Here is a 17,308-nt window from a genome sequence, read left to right on the forward strand (position 1 = left end):
CAGCTACGGCAAAAGCTGGGGCTCCTGACATGTGTAAAAGCTCCCTTCTGGAGGCTATTAGGCTTTGCGTTCTTTCCCCATTGTGGGTTGCTCCGCCAGGATTGGGGTTTATAGTGAGATTGTGTCCCAGTTTCCCCTACCCACTTTAACATGTAGGAGTTGCTAAGCCAGCCTTGAGGTTTTGTTTAAAAAACTATTCCATAAAATATAAGATGAAAACAGAGAGGGAGGCAAATCACAAGAGACTCTTAACTATAGGAAACCTGAGGGTTGCTGGAGAGGAAGTGGTGGGGATGGGGTAAGTACATGATGGGCATTAAGGAGGACGCTTGAAGTAATGAGCACTGGGTGTTGAATGCAACTGATAAATCACTACATTCTACCTCTGAAACTAAGAATAGAGTATATGTTAATTAAATTGAATTTAAATAAGACATTTAAAAAAGAAACTGTACAATATATAGCCACAGACTTGATGTGTCCGTGGAAGGATATTCCTATTCCATCTTGAGCCAGAACCCCTAAAGAAAGAGTCTACTTTTGAACCCACTGCAGTCGGGTGTATCCATAATAGTTTTGAGCAAGAATTGTGGTCAGATTTGTTCTTTGGGGGCTGATTATATAATTGCTAGTGCAAACCCCTCCAGAATTATCTTTCACTGCACTTCAGTCTTCGTTATGGTAAGAGGAAGACCCAGAATTGACACTTTGATGAGGATATAGCCTGAGTAAGACATAAATCTTTGTCGTTTTATATTACTGATAGCTGAAGCTTGTTTATTTATTTATCTGTTTATTTTTTTAGCCTACTCTAATACAGAGTTCATCCCATCAGATCACGAGTGGGAACATCTCTTGGGCAAAGACTGTCTTACTCATATGTATCACCAGGGTTTAGTATACACCCTAACATATAGAAGTTATTCAACATTATTTTAATAACTGAAAAAAAATCTTTATCAAAGCAACATCAAAATGAAGTATAATACCTAAAATTTTAGGAAATAGTTTATAAACAGCACTGTAAAATTCTGTAATTCACAGGAATCTTCTCAAATGTTTAACTTAGAAATTTGATCAAAAGAAGTTATTATATGGGTCCCTAAAACAGATTCAATGAATTATGATTATAAATTTTGTCTAGACCATCCATTAAGCAAATACAACAGTTGGTAATTCAAAGTCCTAGAGAAAAGGTTACTTTAGTGATTTACAGTGCATTTCAAGTCTCCAGAGATTCCCACGTTAATATTCGTGCAATGGTTATAATTCTGCATCCCTTTCTTCTTCAAGAGGTCTATACTTCATCAGATACACAAGACTTTTTTCCTTGTTTTTATCTTAGTACGAAAGTTCTTCCCTATGAATGTGTATAACAGATGGCTCTTGATGAGTGGTATTGTTCCCCCAGAATTTCTCATATAATACCTTGTGAAAACTACTACCATCAGCTTATTTGACTTTTAACTATAGAAATATCTAACCTTTTATTGGTGGCCCTAGTTCTTTAGCCCTTGTAACTGTACATGGATGATTATAGATGCATGTAGCATTGAACATAGTATTTCTTCTAAGAACATCAACTATGCAGTCATAACATTTGAAGAACAAATGACATGTCAGTATTAGAACTTTCTGAGAAAATATTACAGAAGATACATTTACACTATAGTGGTTACATGGTACCTAGAGTTTTTCTACTTCTTCTGAAACAATATATTTCATTAGAAAGAGTATACACTTTGAAATCAGATTTGTGCTTGACCTTTGTCACTTACTAATTATATAGCTTCAGGAAAGTTAATTTCCTTAAACCTCTTTTTCTCATCTGTACTAAGGAATAATAAGGCTTTTAACGCTAGTGTGATAATGATTAGAAATATTTTGTTGAGATGATATAGCATAGTACCTGGCAAAAGTTGTCACTCACCCAAAGACAGGTACTATCAAGATAATTGCTATCTTATATCTTCTTTCCATCTTTTAATACTGTTGCAAATAAAATTCCCAAGTGTATTAGGATGTAGGAGGTCAGACTTTTGTTCTATTCAGGACTTTGATTGGACAATGTCCACCCACCTTATGAAGGGCAACCCGCTTTACTCAAATTTCACTAATTTAAATGTAAATCACATCTAAAAACACTGTCACAGAAATATCTAGAATAATATTTGACCAAATATCTGGGCACTGTGGCCCAGACAAGTTGACAGACAAGATTACCTGTCACACCAACTAATTCCTTGTCCTTTACTTTGACTTTCTGAACATACAATTCTTATACTTTACCACCTTGTGAATAAACAAGGTTATTGGATGACTAAGCAACAGCTATAATATTTGTTAAATTGCTCTCTAGTGAAACTTGAGATTCCTAAGATGACCATTCCTCTTATAAAACCTATTAAGAGGTAGTTGACATCTGCATTTTGAACAGAGATTAGTCTATTTTCATGATTGGTTTATAGAGCTCCCTTAGTGAGAGGTTCTTGGTACTACCAAAAATAATTCTACTCTAGATTTTCTTAGTCCACTGATAGGAATACTTTCCCTTCATGCTATGATACTTTTTGTATCAAATAGCAACGTGATATAACTTCACTAAATAGGGTCTCCTTACACCACTATATAGGTGAAATGTCAACTTGTCAAAAGTTAACATTAACAGCTTTCATCCTAAACCTGTTCCCTTAGGCTCCTATAAGAAATCCTCAAAGTTAAAATGTGGAGGCAAATAGTTCACATCTATGTTATATATGCAAGGGTGCTCTCAACAAGTTGATTTCACTTGTGAAATTTAATCTCAAACAGTGGTTGACTCTCTGCCGGACATTTGCCTTCAGTAATCTCACGAATCGATCATATGTTGTAATTGAAGTTGGAGGTTGAGATTTCTAATCATGATACCTGTTTAAATTTTTCTGACTGTCAGCCAAAGTGTCTGTGGAGAATGTTCAATTTTATTTCTTTCAAGATAAAATAAAAGCATCTGGGTATATGAATCCTAGAAACAGTCTGACCAGATCAACTCTCCCCACAATTGTTCCAACAGCCCTTTCAAGAATAGGTTATTTTAAAGTTGCAAAGTAGAGATTGTATTCAATTATTTTCAAACATCCTTTGAAAATGAATTTACACTGTCTGGTATTACCAAGTTTGTCTCTTACTCCTGTTCTCTTCCCAGTCCTGTTAAAAGAAAACTAGGAGATTCAAAGTGAAGGTAAATATGTTTGCCACCAGAAGAGAATAAGCAATAAAAGATAGAGTAGTCAACAGTAAGCAGAACTTCAACAGAATAGCCCTTTATTGACTTTGGGCTAATCCCACCATAAATCATGGAAAGCCAACACGGCTGCTTAATATAGGAGCAAGACCCAATAATACTGAATCACAAGAGCTGAGGGTACATTCAACAGCTAAGTAACTCTGATCTTTAACAAGTTCAGTATTGAACATCATTAGAAATGGAATTCCCTATTTTAGTATAAACAATAAGAACTCTTCTTTGTTTTAATTTGGGAATTTGAGTTTTATACCTTTTCAAATAAGGGACTAATTTTTTATATAATTAATGATTTTTGGAAGTGTTTTATAAGCTTAAAGCCTTAATAAATTTGAACAATGTTATAAGTTTTCAGTATCCTTATTTGATGGCCACCATTTTAAAGTATTTTTCATTTAATTAGTTATTACTGTGGCCCCCTACACAAAATCCTTCTTTCCCTTTCCTCTCCCATTTTGTAACTGGTAGAAGACTTTAAAATGACTTAAAAGTCTAATCCAAAAAGCTTTGTTTTCTTATGATAGTATACCATCTGATACAATTCAGTTCAGTCTTTATTTACTATGTGTTAAAGAGACAAATTGAGTAAATTGCCTTTGAATGGCATCAAAATCTGTTATCATTGAGTTTTAGGAGGGCTGTGGACCATGCAGTATTAAACTGTCAGTGTATTCTTATGACACCAGTACAAATCTCTGTTCTACCACTTCTGTACATGACAGTGATTTACTGACTTTGTCTCCACTTGACTATGAACTCTTAGACATCAAAAGGCCATGATTTTTTAAAATTTGCCTACCTGAAGCCTACCACAATATCAAGCACATGACTACATATCAGACATGCAATTTATCTTTACAGAGTAAATGAACACATGAATAGACAAGCTCCTCTAGAATGGAGCTTGTTAATTCTACTAAATTCTTGTTTTATTTTATTTAAAGATTTATTTTAGAGCGAGAGAGAACAAAAGCAAGGGGAGCAGAGGGAGAAAGAATCTGAAGCAGACTCCCCATTGAGCATAGAGCCCCACACAGGGCTTGATCTCAGGACCCTAAGATCACCACCTGAGCCAAAACCAAGAGTCAGAAGCTTAAATGACTGAGCTGCTCAGGCATGCTATTCTTATTTTTTAAATGTCTCATACTGCATTTTACTTTAAAGAGATGCACATTGTACAGTATTTTCAATGTGTTACCAATGACACCATCCAACGAGGAGGCAAGTTTTAAGATTATGAAAGTAAATCATATTCAACTAATGGAGTGTGAACTTCTAATATTTCTTACAAATGTCATGCTCAGAAAGAAGTTAAAGTCCACTTTATCTGGTAGGTTCTATGTATTTGTTATATCAATCAATAGCCCTAGGTCCTTGGAACTATCTCTTTCTGCGTTTGCTCAAACTCTGCATTCTGTTAGTTTTCCAGTCGCTCTGCCCACATCTCTTGTTCCTCAGCCCGCACCTTCTTCTACATTACCTGCTAAAATGTATTTGGTCCTCTTCTCTTTCAATACACTCCTTCTAAGACAGCCTTCTCAATCATTTCCCCATCATCTGGGGATAATGATTCCCAAACTTCAGTCTTCATCTCTAGGACTGTATATTAAACTGTCCACTAGATATCTTTATCTCATTGTGTCCTTATCTATTAATATCACCATAAAGGCTAGGCCAAAAGTGGAAGTCTTTGTGAAATTTTCCCTTTTACAGAATTTTTATAGTTAATTACCAAACCCTATTGATTCCACTTTTAGGGTGACACTTTCCTATCTTAGTTCAGGCCTGTTCTCTCACATTCCTCTCAATTCCTTGCAGTTGACACATGGCAGACGAATAGATTTTCTGAAGTGTGAATCAGACCCTTTTCTCTCAAGGTTCTTCAGTGGTTTATAATTTCTTAGAGAATAACATCCAAATCTTTTAGCATGGCATTTAGAAGACTGTTAAACTCAGTCGGCCATGACTCCCGTCATATACATGTTTACCCCATGAGCTGATTTCTATTCCATGAGCCAAGACAGGCTCTTCTACACCTCTGTGCCTTTGTACAAGCTGTTGTTTTGTTATGGTAAAGTGAACTAGCCAACTCTGAATTTCTGCACATCCTTTAAGTCATAAATTGAGGACTTCCACAAATGAGAAATGTACTATTTCCCAAGGCATCATTTAGCATAATAATGCCTAGAAATAAACACCTGGCATCATTTAGCATCACCTACAGCTGACACCACAGGAGTTATTCCTTGCCCTTAATTGTATTCCTTGTGGCCACAAAGAATAAGTCTAATTTTTTCTTTCATATGATAGATCTTCAAATAATTTAAAACATGTTACTCCTAGTGCTTCTACTCTTTGAGGTAAATATCCACAAAGTTCTTTAGATTGGCCTCTTATTTTTTCCTAGCTCACTAAAAGTCGGCATCAAGAACTTTACTGAGTACCCTAGATGAGGTCTGACCATGAAAGAGTGAAGCTTGACTCTGCCTTTTGTATTACACACACCTCACAACCAACTCTCCATTATTCAGCGGTGGATTGCACAAGGAGGTGGGATTCACTCTCATCATAGAGAGAGCTGGGAATTAGGCCCCAGCTTTGTTTTCCTATACAATCTCAGCACTATTCATAAAGCATTTGGAATTCTGATTCTGTGGGAAAATTACCTTTTATTTCTCACCTATACTTTCATCCTGTTGTCTATAGTAAGAAAATGAAATTGGATCTGAAATCAGTATGAGTTTTAGATTCCATAGAAAATGTATAAAGGATAGAGGAGAGAAAGAGCCATGAGGGAATGTATACAGGGAAGATTACTGATAGTTCTTCATAGGACTGTCACTCACCATAGGAAGAGGAGAAGGCATAGAACCGCCACCAGCTAGGGTTCCTTCAACTTTCCATTATCCTCTTCAAACCATAGGAAGAGGAGAAGACATAGAACCTCCACCAGCTAAGGTTCCTTGAACTTTCCATTATCCTTTTCAAGTCTCATGAGGTAATGTTCTTTTATTAAGGCACTCCAGATGACCAAGAACAGATGACAGTATTGTTGCTCCCAAGAATAGTTACCTCTGAACAAATATCAAGCTCTGCAGGGTTAAAAATAAATCCCTAACACAATTTTAATCCTCAGCCCTCAGATAAAAGAAAGAGATGTTGCCTCCCTACTTAATTCCCAAGACATAAGCAAGAGCCTAAAGATGTACCTCACAGTTGCTAATGAAGTTCTGCCATCCCCAAACTAGATTCTATTACAACATGTGAACATTCAAAATTAATTAGGAGATTATAATCACAATATTCATAATAATGCCTAGAAATAAACACCTGGCTCAAAAACTATAGAAGCACTTAAAGGAACTTCAAAGTACTTGTGTGTTGCCCATTTTTCATTTTAATTGTAAAACTATAGACCAGGTTTTCGAAATATAGTCTTGTTGACATATTTTTTTAAGTCTTCACTTTAATTTTCAATAACTCTCTAAAGAAATACCAAGGGAGACACTCCTGGACCCATTAAATTATTAAGTAAGCAGCTCTTACATTTAAAACACCAGGTTTAAATGTTACTTTTACTAGTGCTACTGCATGGAAACCTAATTTGTTCTACCTGCCTACCTACCTACCTACCTACCTATGGACTCATTATCTAGTTGAGAAAAAAAGAACTCTTCCATATATTAATTCATTTCTTGCACATCTCTTTTAAAAAATCTTGATGTTATCCTAGTAATTATATAGTGCCTTAAATACTTTTCCAAGTGTCCCTACCATTTGAGATTTTAAATCTTTTCTAATATCAGTGTCACTCAAATCTACCTTTGTTATTATAGTAAAAACTTTTTACCTACTCTTAATAAATATGAAGTTCAAGACATTTTACTGTATTTAATTTTCCATTAATGGACCTAGACTTGGGGTGCCTGGGTGGCTCAGTGGGTTAGATCTCTGCCTTGGGCTCAGGTCATGATCTCAGGGTCCTGGGATCGAGCCCTGCATTGGGCTCTCTGCTCACCAGGGCCCTCTCTCTGTCTGCCTCTCAGGCTACTTGTGATCTCTGTCTGACAAATAAATAAATAAAATCTTTTTTTAAAAAAAGGACCTAGACTTAGTGGATATTAATGCAATACATGAGACATACTTTCCCCATACTTTTCCCATGATTGTCTCCATTTCACCTACTGGAAACTTCATCCTTCTATGTACTCAGGACAAAAATTTAAGTCAGTTGTGATATGCCTCCTCTGACCCTTCCAATTCTAAATTCAACTAGTTGCCTTTGCTCACTCCACTCCAGCCACATCAGCGTCATTGCTGTCCCGTGAATGTGATATTCCCACAGCAGCTCCCGGGTAGGTCCCTTCCCTTTATCTGGAAAGCCTGTCCTCTAGGTGGCCATGTGCCTCATCCCCTAACCTCCTGCAAAACCTCAGGCAAATATGCAAACTCCCTTGCTCAGCACTCTCCATTTCCCTCAGCTTTTCCTTTCTTCCATAGCACCTATCACCATCTACCATACTATCTATTTCAACCACTTATTTTTGTCTCCCTCTGTGTGATAGGTAGAATTCTAGAGACTTCTGTCCCATTACTGAAATAAACACTAACCTCAATACTGTTGTGAAAGGACTTTGCAAAGTAATTAAAATTGCTCGTTGGCTGACCTTCACCTAAGAAGATCACCTGGACCTCAGAAGCAGAAGAGTAAGGCAGAAGAGAGAGGATACAAGGGCAGAGAGATCCAAGGCATGGGAAAGACTCCACATGTCACGGCTGGCTTGAAAAGGAATGAGTGTGACAAAACAGGATCTATAAAGAACTCCTCAAACTCAACACACACAAAACAGATAATCATATCAAAAATGGGCAGAAGATATGAACAGACACTTCTCCAATGAAGACATACAAATGGCTATCAGACACATGAAAAAATGTTCATCATCACTAGCCATCAGGGAGAGCAGAGAGAATCAATTATCGTATGGTTTCACTTATTTGTGGAGCATAACAAATAGCATGGAGGACATGGGGAGTTAGGAGAAGGAATTTGGGGGGAATTGGAAGGGGAGGTCAACCAGGAGAGACTATGGACTCTGAAAAACAATCTGAAGGGTTTGAAGAGGTGGGGGGGTGCGAGGTTGGGGGAACCAGGTCATGGGTATTAGAGAGGGCACGGATTCCATGGAGCACTGGGTGTGGTACAAAAACAATGAATACTGTTATGCTGAAAAGAAATTTAAAAAAATGATTAAAAAAATAAAATAAATATTTTTAATTCATAAAAAAAAAAAAAAAGGAATGAGTGTGAACAGGAGAGCAGACATTCTGACGGAGCTGAGAGAGGCTCCTGGATGATAGCTACTAGAGAAATAGAAATCTCATTCCTACTCTTACAAGGGATGGAATTCTGTCAACACACTGAATGAGTTTAGAAGCAAATTCTCCCCGTACAACCTCCAGCAAGAGAAACAGCCCTGCTGTGAAAAGATGTAACACCCCATATTTTCAACCTTGTGAAACCCAGAGCTGAGAGACATGGAGCCAGGCTGGGGCCCAGTCTTACCTACAGAGAATAAGCAAATGTAATGGTAAGTCCCAGAATTTGCAAAGGCAGCAAGCAAAAACTAATACACGCTATGAGGATATATAATTGATGAGGGCATGGATCCCCATCTTAGAGTTTTCTTCATGCTGTGTTGTAGAACCTAGAATAGCACCTCACAATACAACAGACAATAAATACTTGTTGAATGAATAAATGTATACAGTATATTCATTCTTTCCAATGAAATCTATATTTTACAAAATGATAGAATTTTTTTTACCCCAAAACATAGAAAAAATATGAAAAATATAAGAGGTAAATTGATTTGAAAATGGTGTTATCAGTAGATTATATCTCTGCAAGTTAGTGGCGGCTGGCTACCACTGCCTAAAGTACTGGTTTTCAAAATGCACGTTGTAACACAGAGGCAGGTCATAAAATCAGTTTATGGGGTTGAGACAGGTAAGAAGGAAGGAAATAAAACAAAAAAAAAATAGAATTTTAATTTTAGTGAGGGATGTATATGTGTCTGTGTATGCACATTGGATCACACTATAAGATGTATTTCTTACTGCAAGTACTGTCAAAATAATTGGAAAACAAGGGTCAAAAAGGTCACTGTACTCTGTGCTGTGGACCAGGAGGTAATTTAGGGCCTGACCAGAGGGGAGATGAAGACAAATGAATGGTGAATGTGTCTGTTAAGAAAGGGCTGATCAGGAAAGAACTATACTATCCTGAGTCTGTGATTAAATTTACAAGGCAAGAGAGAGCACCACGGTTGAAGAATTCATACAAATTGCACCATCTGAAGGTGAGGAAATGAACTTTTTCCTCTTGCTCTGTTTTTTGTTTTGTTTGTTTTATTTGGGGGCTTTTTTTTTTTTTTTTTTTTTTTTTTTTTTTTTGCCTTGGGGTTGGAATAGTGCCCCTGGACAGTGTTCAGATCCACCCCTACCCCATCACAGAATAGTCACTGAGTTTTAGTATAAAATCCAGCAGCATCTGGAATAGGAGGACTTGAGGCTTTAATCAGCAAAGCATCCTAAAATGCTATTTCTTTTCTCCCTTACAGGGAAAGGATTAAAAACCCAAATACTTAATCTATCTTCTAAGATTAGCCAGTTATTAGTGTCATATATAAATTTAGCTGGAAAGGAAGTTAAAAATGTCCTTGGCACGTGGAACCAAAAAATAAATCCTCATTAAAGGAACTCAAAATTGAATCTAACTCAATCTCCTCATTTATTTTGCAGATGAGGAGGCTGAGCTAAAGGTTTATACTATCCCCATTATTATAACAATGTTACTCTTAATACTTACCCATGATTCCAGTGTTGTCAGTGGACTGCATATGGATAACAAGAATAATGCAACTGTACAGTACTCATTCCCCCACTCTAGGGCATATGCCTGGTTGGCAGGGACCATGCCATACATCTTTGTACTCTCATCAGTGCCTACTGTGGTTTTGGAAATTAAATAATACCTGCAATACACTTACATTGCCACGTACATTCTAAGAGCTAAGTAAATGCCTTCATATATGCTTTTGTCGCTTTGATTATAATAAGAGCATTGTTATTACAGGATGTTTATGCATAGGAAATTCTTAATACCTGTTGATTTTCTTTGCATTATTCACCAAAATGAAATCATATTTTATGCACTTAAAATCCACATAGACTTGAAGAGACTTTAGAAAAATAGAGTTCTAATCTGCTTGAGGCAATTTAAGTAAATTAGTAAAGATGAAAGACTTCCAATTAGTTAAAAATTACCCAGAAAATGTCTTAAGTATATGAAAAGTAAATAGACCTAATCACATCTCTGTGTGATTCATAGAGATGAAATATCTAATGAAAATACAGACTCTTGCATACTCTGAAGGTCATCTTTCTTTAGGGAAGAACCAGACTTAAGAACTGCATGACCATTGGTGTTTGGAACCCAAAGCCATGGCCACGAGCTGTGAATTCTAAAATCAAAATGTGACTTCCTTTAGGAGATGTTTCACAGAGAAAGAATATCAAAACATTAAAAGAAATGAATCAGAGTCTATTTTTGCTAAGGATCCAACAATGTTATCAAAGATTTTTTTTCCCAAGTCTTACAAGCTCTATAGCACCTTTCCCCCCTGCTACTTTCATGTTATATAATTAGCGTATAATTATGTGCTCTTTCACACTGGAAAGAGTATTCTTTTATTAATGACTCTTTGAAAAGTTCTTTATTATTTATCTTTGAAAGTGAGTTTGAAATCAAAGGGCTTTCATGACTTTAACTTTGGAGTTCTTAAAAGTAATATAATAGGTGGTTACAGAGGTCAAAAGCAGTCCTAAGTTTCCACCTTTAAGGTAAGAAATAAGGTTCAGGAAACAAATGTTGCATCCTCCTTTCTCTCCCGATTAAATGTTTGGGACACAGAAGAACATGAGTGCAAAATACTGATATTCCAGCAAGGGTTGTCTTATTCTTTGCCTTTTCTCCCTTGTTGGGACAAATAGAAAATGGGATTGGAATAATAAGCTTCTTGAATCTGGTACAAAGACAGAAGGGGATATAATTCACATTTATAGTAGGAAGTACAATGTAAATTCCAAATTAGTCTTAAATGAGGAATTCACCCAGCCCATAAGCTGTAGTCAATTCTAGAAAGTACCATCACATCTCTGCTGAGGCTAAGCAAGTCTCATTGCTGTTTTTGGCTGACTGCTTTTTTTCTAACATTCGGCTTACTGGAGCACTCCAGATTGAATATGGGCAATTAAAAGGAAGGGTGTACATTATTGCAAATTTTATTCATTTCTCAAGCCATTTTGCTTGCAGTGATAATCCCACAACACCAACATATCTTGCATAAGAAACTCAGATGGCTTTTGGCTTCGAGCAGCTCTTTGGTTACTTTGTAACCTATTCATACTAAACTTCTGGACTTTCCCCATTTGTGGCTGGAACCTGCCAAATCAGGGCTGCAGTGGCTGCTTGGCTTGCCACAACCATGGCTGCCTTATTTAAGGCTGACAAAGGAACAATAATGCCATGAATCGAATAATGATCAGAATTCTTCTCGATTATTCTGCTGCTATTTATGTGGGATAGGAGCTACCTCTATCCAACACTTCCACGGTGCACAAAGTAATACTGGCCAGAGCTATTTCAAAAATTTGTATCTCCTATACTTTTTGTACTATTTCAGTGGAGAAAGCAAAAGTGTAATAACCTGATGACCTCGGAGACTTTGTTTTTTGAGGCCTCAGGGAAATTGCTTATCATCCTGAAACACTCAAAACACTCAAAATTGCTTATCATTTTGCCTAGCCATTTGGAATACCATGACGTCCCTTTAGTTGGAAATCTCTATATACCTTCCTTCTCACCAGCAATCTTTTTCTTGTAAAGAAAACAAGAGATAATAATTTACTTTGTACTCAAGAAACTCTGTCTTCAAGGATCACTGGTCTTATATATGATGATTTTTCCTTATTCTAAATGAGAATCACAGACTCCAAGTTGGAAGGAATCTTAAAAGTGATTTAATAAATACCTCTGGTTGGGGGTAGGAGGGTAGGAAGAGGGTGATTGGGTTATGGACACTGGGGAGGGTATGTGCTATGGTGAGTGCTGTGAAATGTGTAAACCTGACAAGTCACAGACCTGTACCCCTGGGGCTAATAATACATTATATGTTAAAAAATTAAGAATTAAAAAAAAATACTTCTGGTGGCATGAGCCCTTTCTACATTATCTTCAGGGAGGCCCTCCTTTAAAAGCTCTTCTTCAGGGCAAAAGAGAAATAAAAAGGAAGTACAATCTACTCTGTGTGGCCTAACACTTTATAATGAAAATGAACTGGAGGAACTAGATGATGGTCTTCCTCACTCACAGGTTCTCAGCCTCTCATCCATCTTGTTTAATTACATGATGAAAACCACTTAAATGTGAAGCATTGCAGAGACTGAATTTTAAGTTTGTACCCTGAGAATACGGCACAGCAGGGAGGGAAGCAGCACTTGTTACACAATTTACTGTGGGAATTTAGATCACATGGTCTTGACCTTTTCATTTCAATGATCCAGAAAGTTAAAGATAACTTTAAAGGTCTACCTAATATGAATAGAATGATAGGAAGCTTTCCTCACTATTAAATTATCTAGTTTAAACTACAGGTTAAGAGATTGGGTTCTGGAATGAGACTGCTCGGTTTGAACCCTGGCTTCCTTGCTCATTGGCTGTATGACCTTGGGAAGTCACTGAAGGTTTTGAAACTTTGGTTTACTCATCTGTAAAAAGGAGATAATAATATTATCTTCCTCACTGGGCTGTTAAGAGGATTAAATGAGCTCATTCACATGAAGTACTTTGTTCAGTTTATGGCATATGTTTTAAGTATCCAATAAATGTTAGCTTCCTCATGTCCATTGAAGTAATAAAAAACAGAGTTTAGAGTGCAATTTTTGTTTTTTAATTTGCTTCAGAATCTCAGATCTTCAGTGAATTTCCATGAGTGCTATTTTGGACTAAGGATTTATAGTGTTAGGGAAGGAAATATATTCATGCTATAAATAACTTAGAAGGAAACTTTATATTGCCAAGGATGTTTTTAATAAATCAACATGGTTTATATCATGTGCTAACTGAATAATACAATTATTCTAATTAACTGATCATGCACTCTGTGGGTTTTGGAAAAGTATATCAGCATTTAGCCAACAAAGAGAGTCATGAATAATAGGATAAAATATAAAGTTATTATTTTTGCTATTAGAAACTTAGTTGCTGGGGCGCCTGGGTGGCTCAGTGGGTTAAAGCCTCTGCCTTCGGCTCAGGTCATGATCCCAGGGTCCTGGGATCGAGCCCCGCATTGGGCTCTCCGCTCAGCGGGAAGCCTGCCTCCTCCTCCTCTCTCTCTCTCTCTCTGCCTACTTGTGATCTCTGTCTGTCGAATAAATAAATAAAATATTAAAAAAAAAAAAGAAACTTAGTTGCTTTTGTGTATGTCTGAATAGCCAATGCGATCAACATGTTATTCAACACATTGAATTATATATCTGATAGGACTCAAAAATAATTCTCTTGAATATGTCCAGAGAGGTCTAAAAAAAAAAAAAAAAAAAAAAAAAAAACTGCCATTCTGAAACAGCATGCTAAGTTAACCAGTCTCTGGTCTTATGTTACTTTTTATAAAATAAAATCTTATATCATTATTCTGTTCTAGTCCCCAATTATCCAGTTCTAATCAATAGTCTGCTTTCCCCTCAAAGCAAATAGCAAAACAAGACAGAACTTTCATTTGCTGATTCTACAGAAAATTTAAATGCTGCCCATCCAGAATATCCATGGAGCTAATTAGGAAATCAAAGTTTAAAGCTAACCATTTTCACTTCTCTCCCATGTCCCAGAAGTCAATCATTGCAAGCTGAAATATATCATTGTCCAAAGAGTATTCTTTTCTTTCCTTTTTTTTTTTTTTTAAATAGATTTATTTGACAGAGATCACAAGTAGGCAGAGAGGCAGGCAGAGAGAGACGAGAGGAAGCAGGTCCCCGCTGAGCAGAGAGCCCGATGTGGGGCTCGATCCCAGGACCCTGAGATTATGACCTGAGCCGAAGGCAGAGGCTTAATCCACTGAGCCACCCAGGCGCCCCTGAAGAGTATTCTTTCATATTGACCTGAGATTTAGAAACTCCTCTTCATAACTCATTACAAAGTTACCATTAGAAAACCATTTATTGACCCAGAAATCAGGAAGATCAAAATAATTACTTTCATAAAAATGAAAGACTCTTAGTTGGGAAGTTGTATTGAGTCATGTATAAAATATACTCTTTTTTTTTTTCCCCCAGAATATATTCAAATTATTGTCCGTTAGAAGAATAAGGGATTGAGGTCACCTCAGCATTTAACATGCATATTCAGGGGGTTTCTCATCACTGTCAGTATCTCATGAAGGGGAACACACAACATTAATTCATTAAATAACATGACAGTTGATGGCAATCTATAGAAGATGCTATTCTGAGTAAAATTAAAATGTGCTGTGAAAAAAAAGAATTAGGAAGAAAATGGGAGGGTGTAGTATGGAAAACTATACTCTTCATTGTACAACCATCACTTAACAATGTTACTGTGCATGTCCACACTCTATGAATTCAGAGACATTTTTGCTTTCCCAAGCTAGCTGTCCACTTACCCTAGTTGTTTTCACTTTATTCCCAGAGGAACAGCTCCATCCTTTCCGATCTGGAAGAACTTTACATTCCTCTCCCTCAAGACATGGCTGCATATGGCACCACCATTTCTGTTCCACTATTGAAGCTACGGGAGATTAAAAAAAAAAAAATCAATTCAATGTTTTCTATTTGGGCTAGTTAATTATCTGGGCGCAAATTTAAAGAAGAACAAAGGACACCGGTTTTTCCTAATAGTGGTGAAGACTGGGTTTTGAAGCATGCTTCTCTTTTTGTCCAAAGGGCCTAAATCCTTCTATATTTTCTGACTAAAAGAATTTTTATATTAAATTTTCATTTATTGTGGTAAGAACACTGAACATGAGCTCCAGCCTCTTAACAAATAATATTGTTAATTAGAAGCACATTATTGAAGGATATTTTCCTGTGAATGTACAGGCTTAATGAAAACTAATATAGTGGGAAGAAACTTATGTAGACATATGCATGCACTGATTTACCTAAATATATAAGAAAATGAACCTACTACCAGTTTAGAATCAACGTTTTAGAATTAATGTAATACTTCCCACAAGTAAGCTAAAATTAGAATATTAGAGTTAATGTAATTTTTTTTAATTGTGGGCAGTAACCATCATCACAAGGAATGAGCCATGCTAATAGGAATACTTAAAATTATTTTTCATGGTAACAGTAATTAAGTAGACCCATACAAAGATGTATGTCCTATTGTAATTAGGTGAACCCTCCAATAAAGAAATTAACATTTTGATGGATCTCCATAAAAATCAATATTTCATGTTAAGTCAAACTACAAATTCACTAATCTGTATGGTGCTTATATTTTCATTCTTAGGAACCACCCATGGGTTTACATCACCATACTGTTTAAGCCTCTATTTTCTCTTCCCAATTAATTTATACATACACCCACACCCTTCACTGGTAAATCAGTATTTGATGGTATCAAAGTAAGAAGCACATGGACTTGTTGGAGCCTCCCTAGAATGCCTTTTGTTATAAAACTGCATAAGGTCTTAGACCTGCTTCCAGAGGATTTTAGATTTCAGAATGCCCCTCCCCCTGATCAATAATCTCTCATCAACCACATGATTTATGGTATGATCCCTCAGGATTGACCACAGTCAACAGCATTATAGTGGATTTCCAGGTCTAACCAGTCCCCAGCTTTATGACCACCATGAGCAATGGAAGAAGTCATACCATCCACACAAGACGGAGCTGCTCGCGTGGTGCCTGCCACCTGCCCGGGGAAGCAGGAGCACTTGACTGTCTGTGATCGCTCTTCTATCTTGTTCTTATTACAGCATCTGTGGAGTGCCACCACTTCACAAGTGCCCGTTTTAACATGATGAGCTGCATAAACAAAAATAAGAGATAAGACAACATTGAGAAAGCTTTGGCTTCTCCCCCACCCTTTATAATTAGATGTACATTAAATATAGCTCTATAACGGATTCCCCCATGCATGAAACTAGAAATACAATGATGCTGACTCCATAATGCAGATTTGATTTCTTTTCTAAATGTGCAAGGACCATTTCTGTCAGTAAATGCTTGGTGAAGCAGGAACAATTAGTGACCAGATTAGAATGAGCTGTAAGAACAGTCTGAAATATAGAGACAATATGTGGCATCATCAAAAACATACTTATTTGCATATGACTTTTTTGTCCAACATGTTAGTCAAAGAAAGGCAAACCCTTTGACAAGGTGCCCTGCAATGGTGCAAAGAGGAGACCTATTCTCAAAGTGGTGGGCTGGGGGAGGGTTAAGGTTATGTTTTTCTTCTAGGGGTAAGCACAGAAGCCAGACAGGGAACCTCTTTTCAGGAAGTAAGGAGGTAAAGGGTGGAACCCATCTCCTCAGTATTCCTCTGCACAGTTTCCCTGGTAATGAACTAACTAGGGATTCTTGAAATTGCTGCCATTTTCCTAGAAGTCCCAGCCAGTTTCAGCCCCAAAAATCTTTTCTTTCCATCTTGCTACCAACAACCATAGTCAGAATGTGGATGGATTTATATCTAGCCCGGGAGCCCCATCCAATAAGCTTCAAGGCTTCCCCCACCCAGCCCCTTAACCTGGCAGTAAGGCTCCTGAATGGTTGGGTACTTGGGACTTGTGGACCTCACTTATCACATTAGGGCAGGGTTCTGGTTTGCCTTCTTTTTCTTTCTTTTTTTGGGGGTGGGGGTAGCATTTCATCTTCAAAGTATTAACCCCACTTTGGAACAATAAAGTAGAAGTTTTATATGCTAAAAATAAG

General features: G+C 36.9%; 1 protein-coding gene across 3 annotated transcripts in view; it reads right to left on the reverse strand.

The window, feature by feature from the left end:
• The window catches only part of TAFA2 (TAFA chemokine like family member 2), a 486,266-nt gene that overhangs the window by 43,013 nt on the left and 425,945 nt on the right, over window positions 1–17,308 (reverse strand). For all 3 annotated transcript variants that reach the window (XR_004384699.1, XM_032874627.1, XM_032874628.1), the window contains exons 3-4: window positions 16,247–16,399; window positions 15,025–15,149 (exon numbers count right to left, since the gene is read on the reverse strand). Coding sequence is in view for 2 of the 3 variants with exons in the window: in XM_032874627.1 (XP_032730518.1) it covers window positions 15,025–15,149; window positions 16,247–16,399 (278 nt within the window). In the remaining variant the exon portion in view is untranslated. The remainder of the gene's footprint in view (window positions 1–15,024; window positions 15,150–16,246; window positions 16,400–17,308) is intronic.

This window comes from Lontra canadensis, unplaced genomic scaffold (assembly GCF_010015895.1).
Source record: "Lontra canadensis isolate GAN:19392208 unplaced genomic scaffold, GSC_riverotter_1.0 scaffold53, whole genome shotgun sequence".
NCBI classification, from domain to species: Eukaryota; Metazoa; Chordata; class Mammalia; order Carnivora; family Mustelidae; genus Lontra; species Lontra canadensis.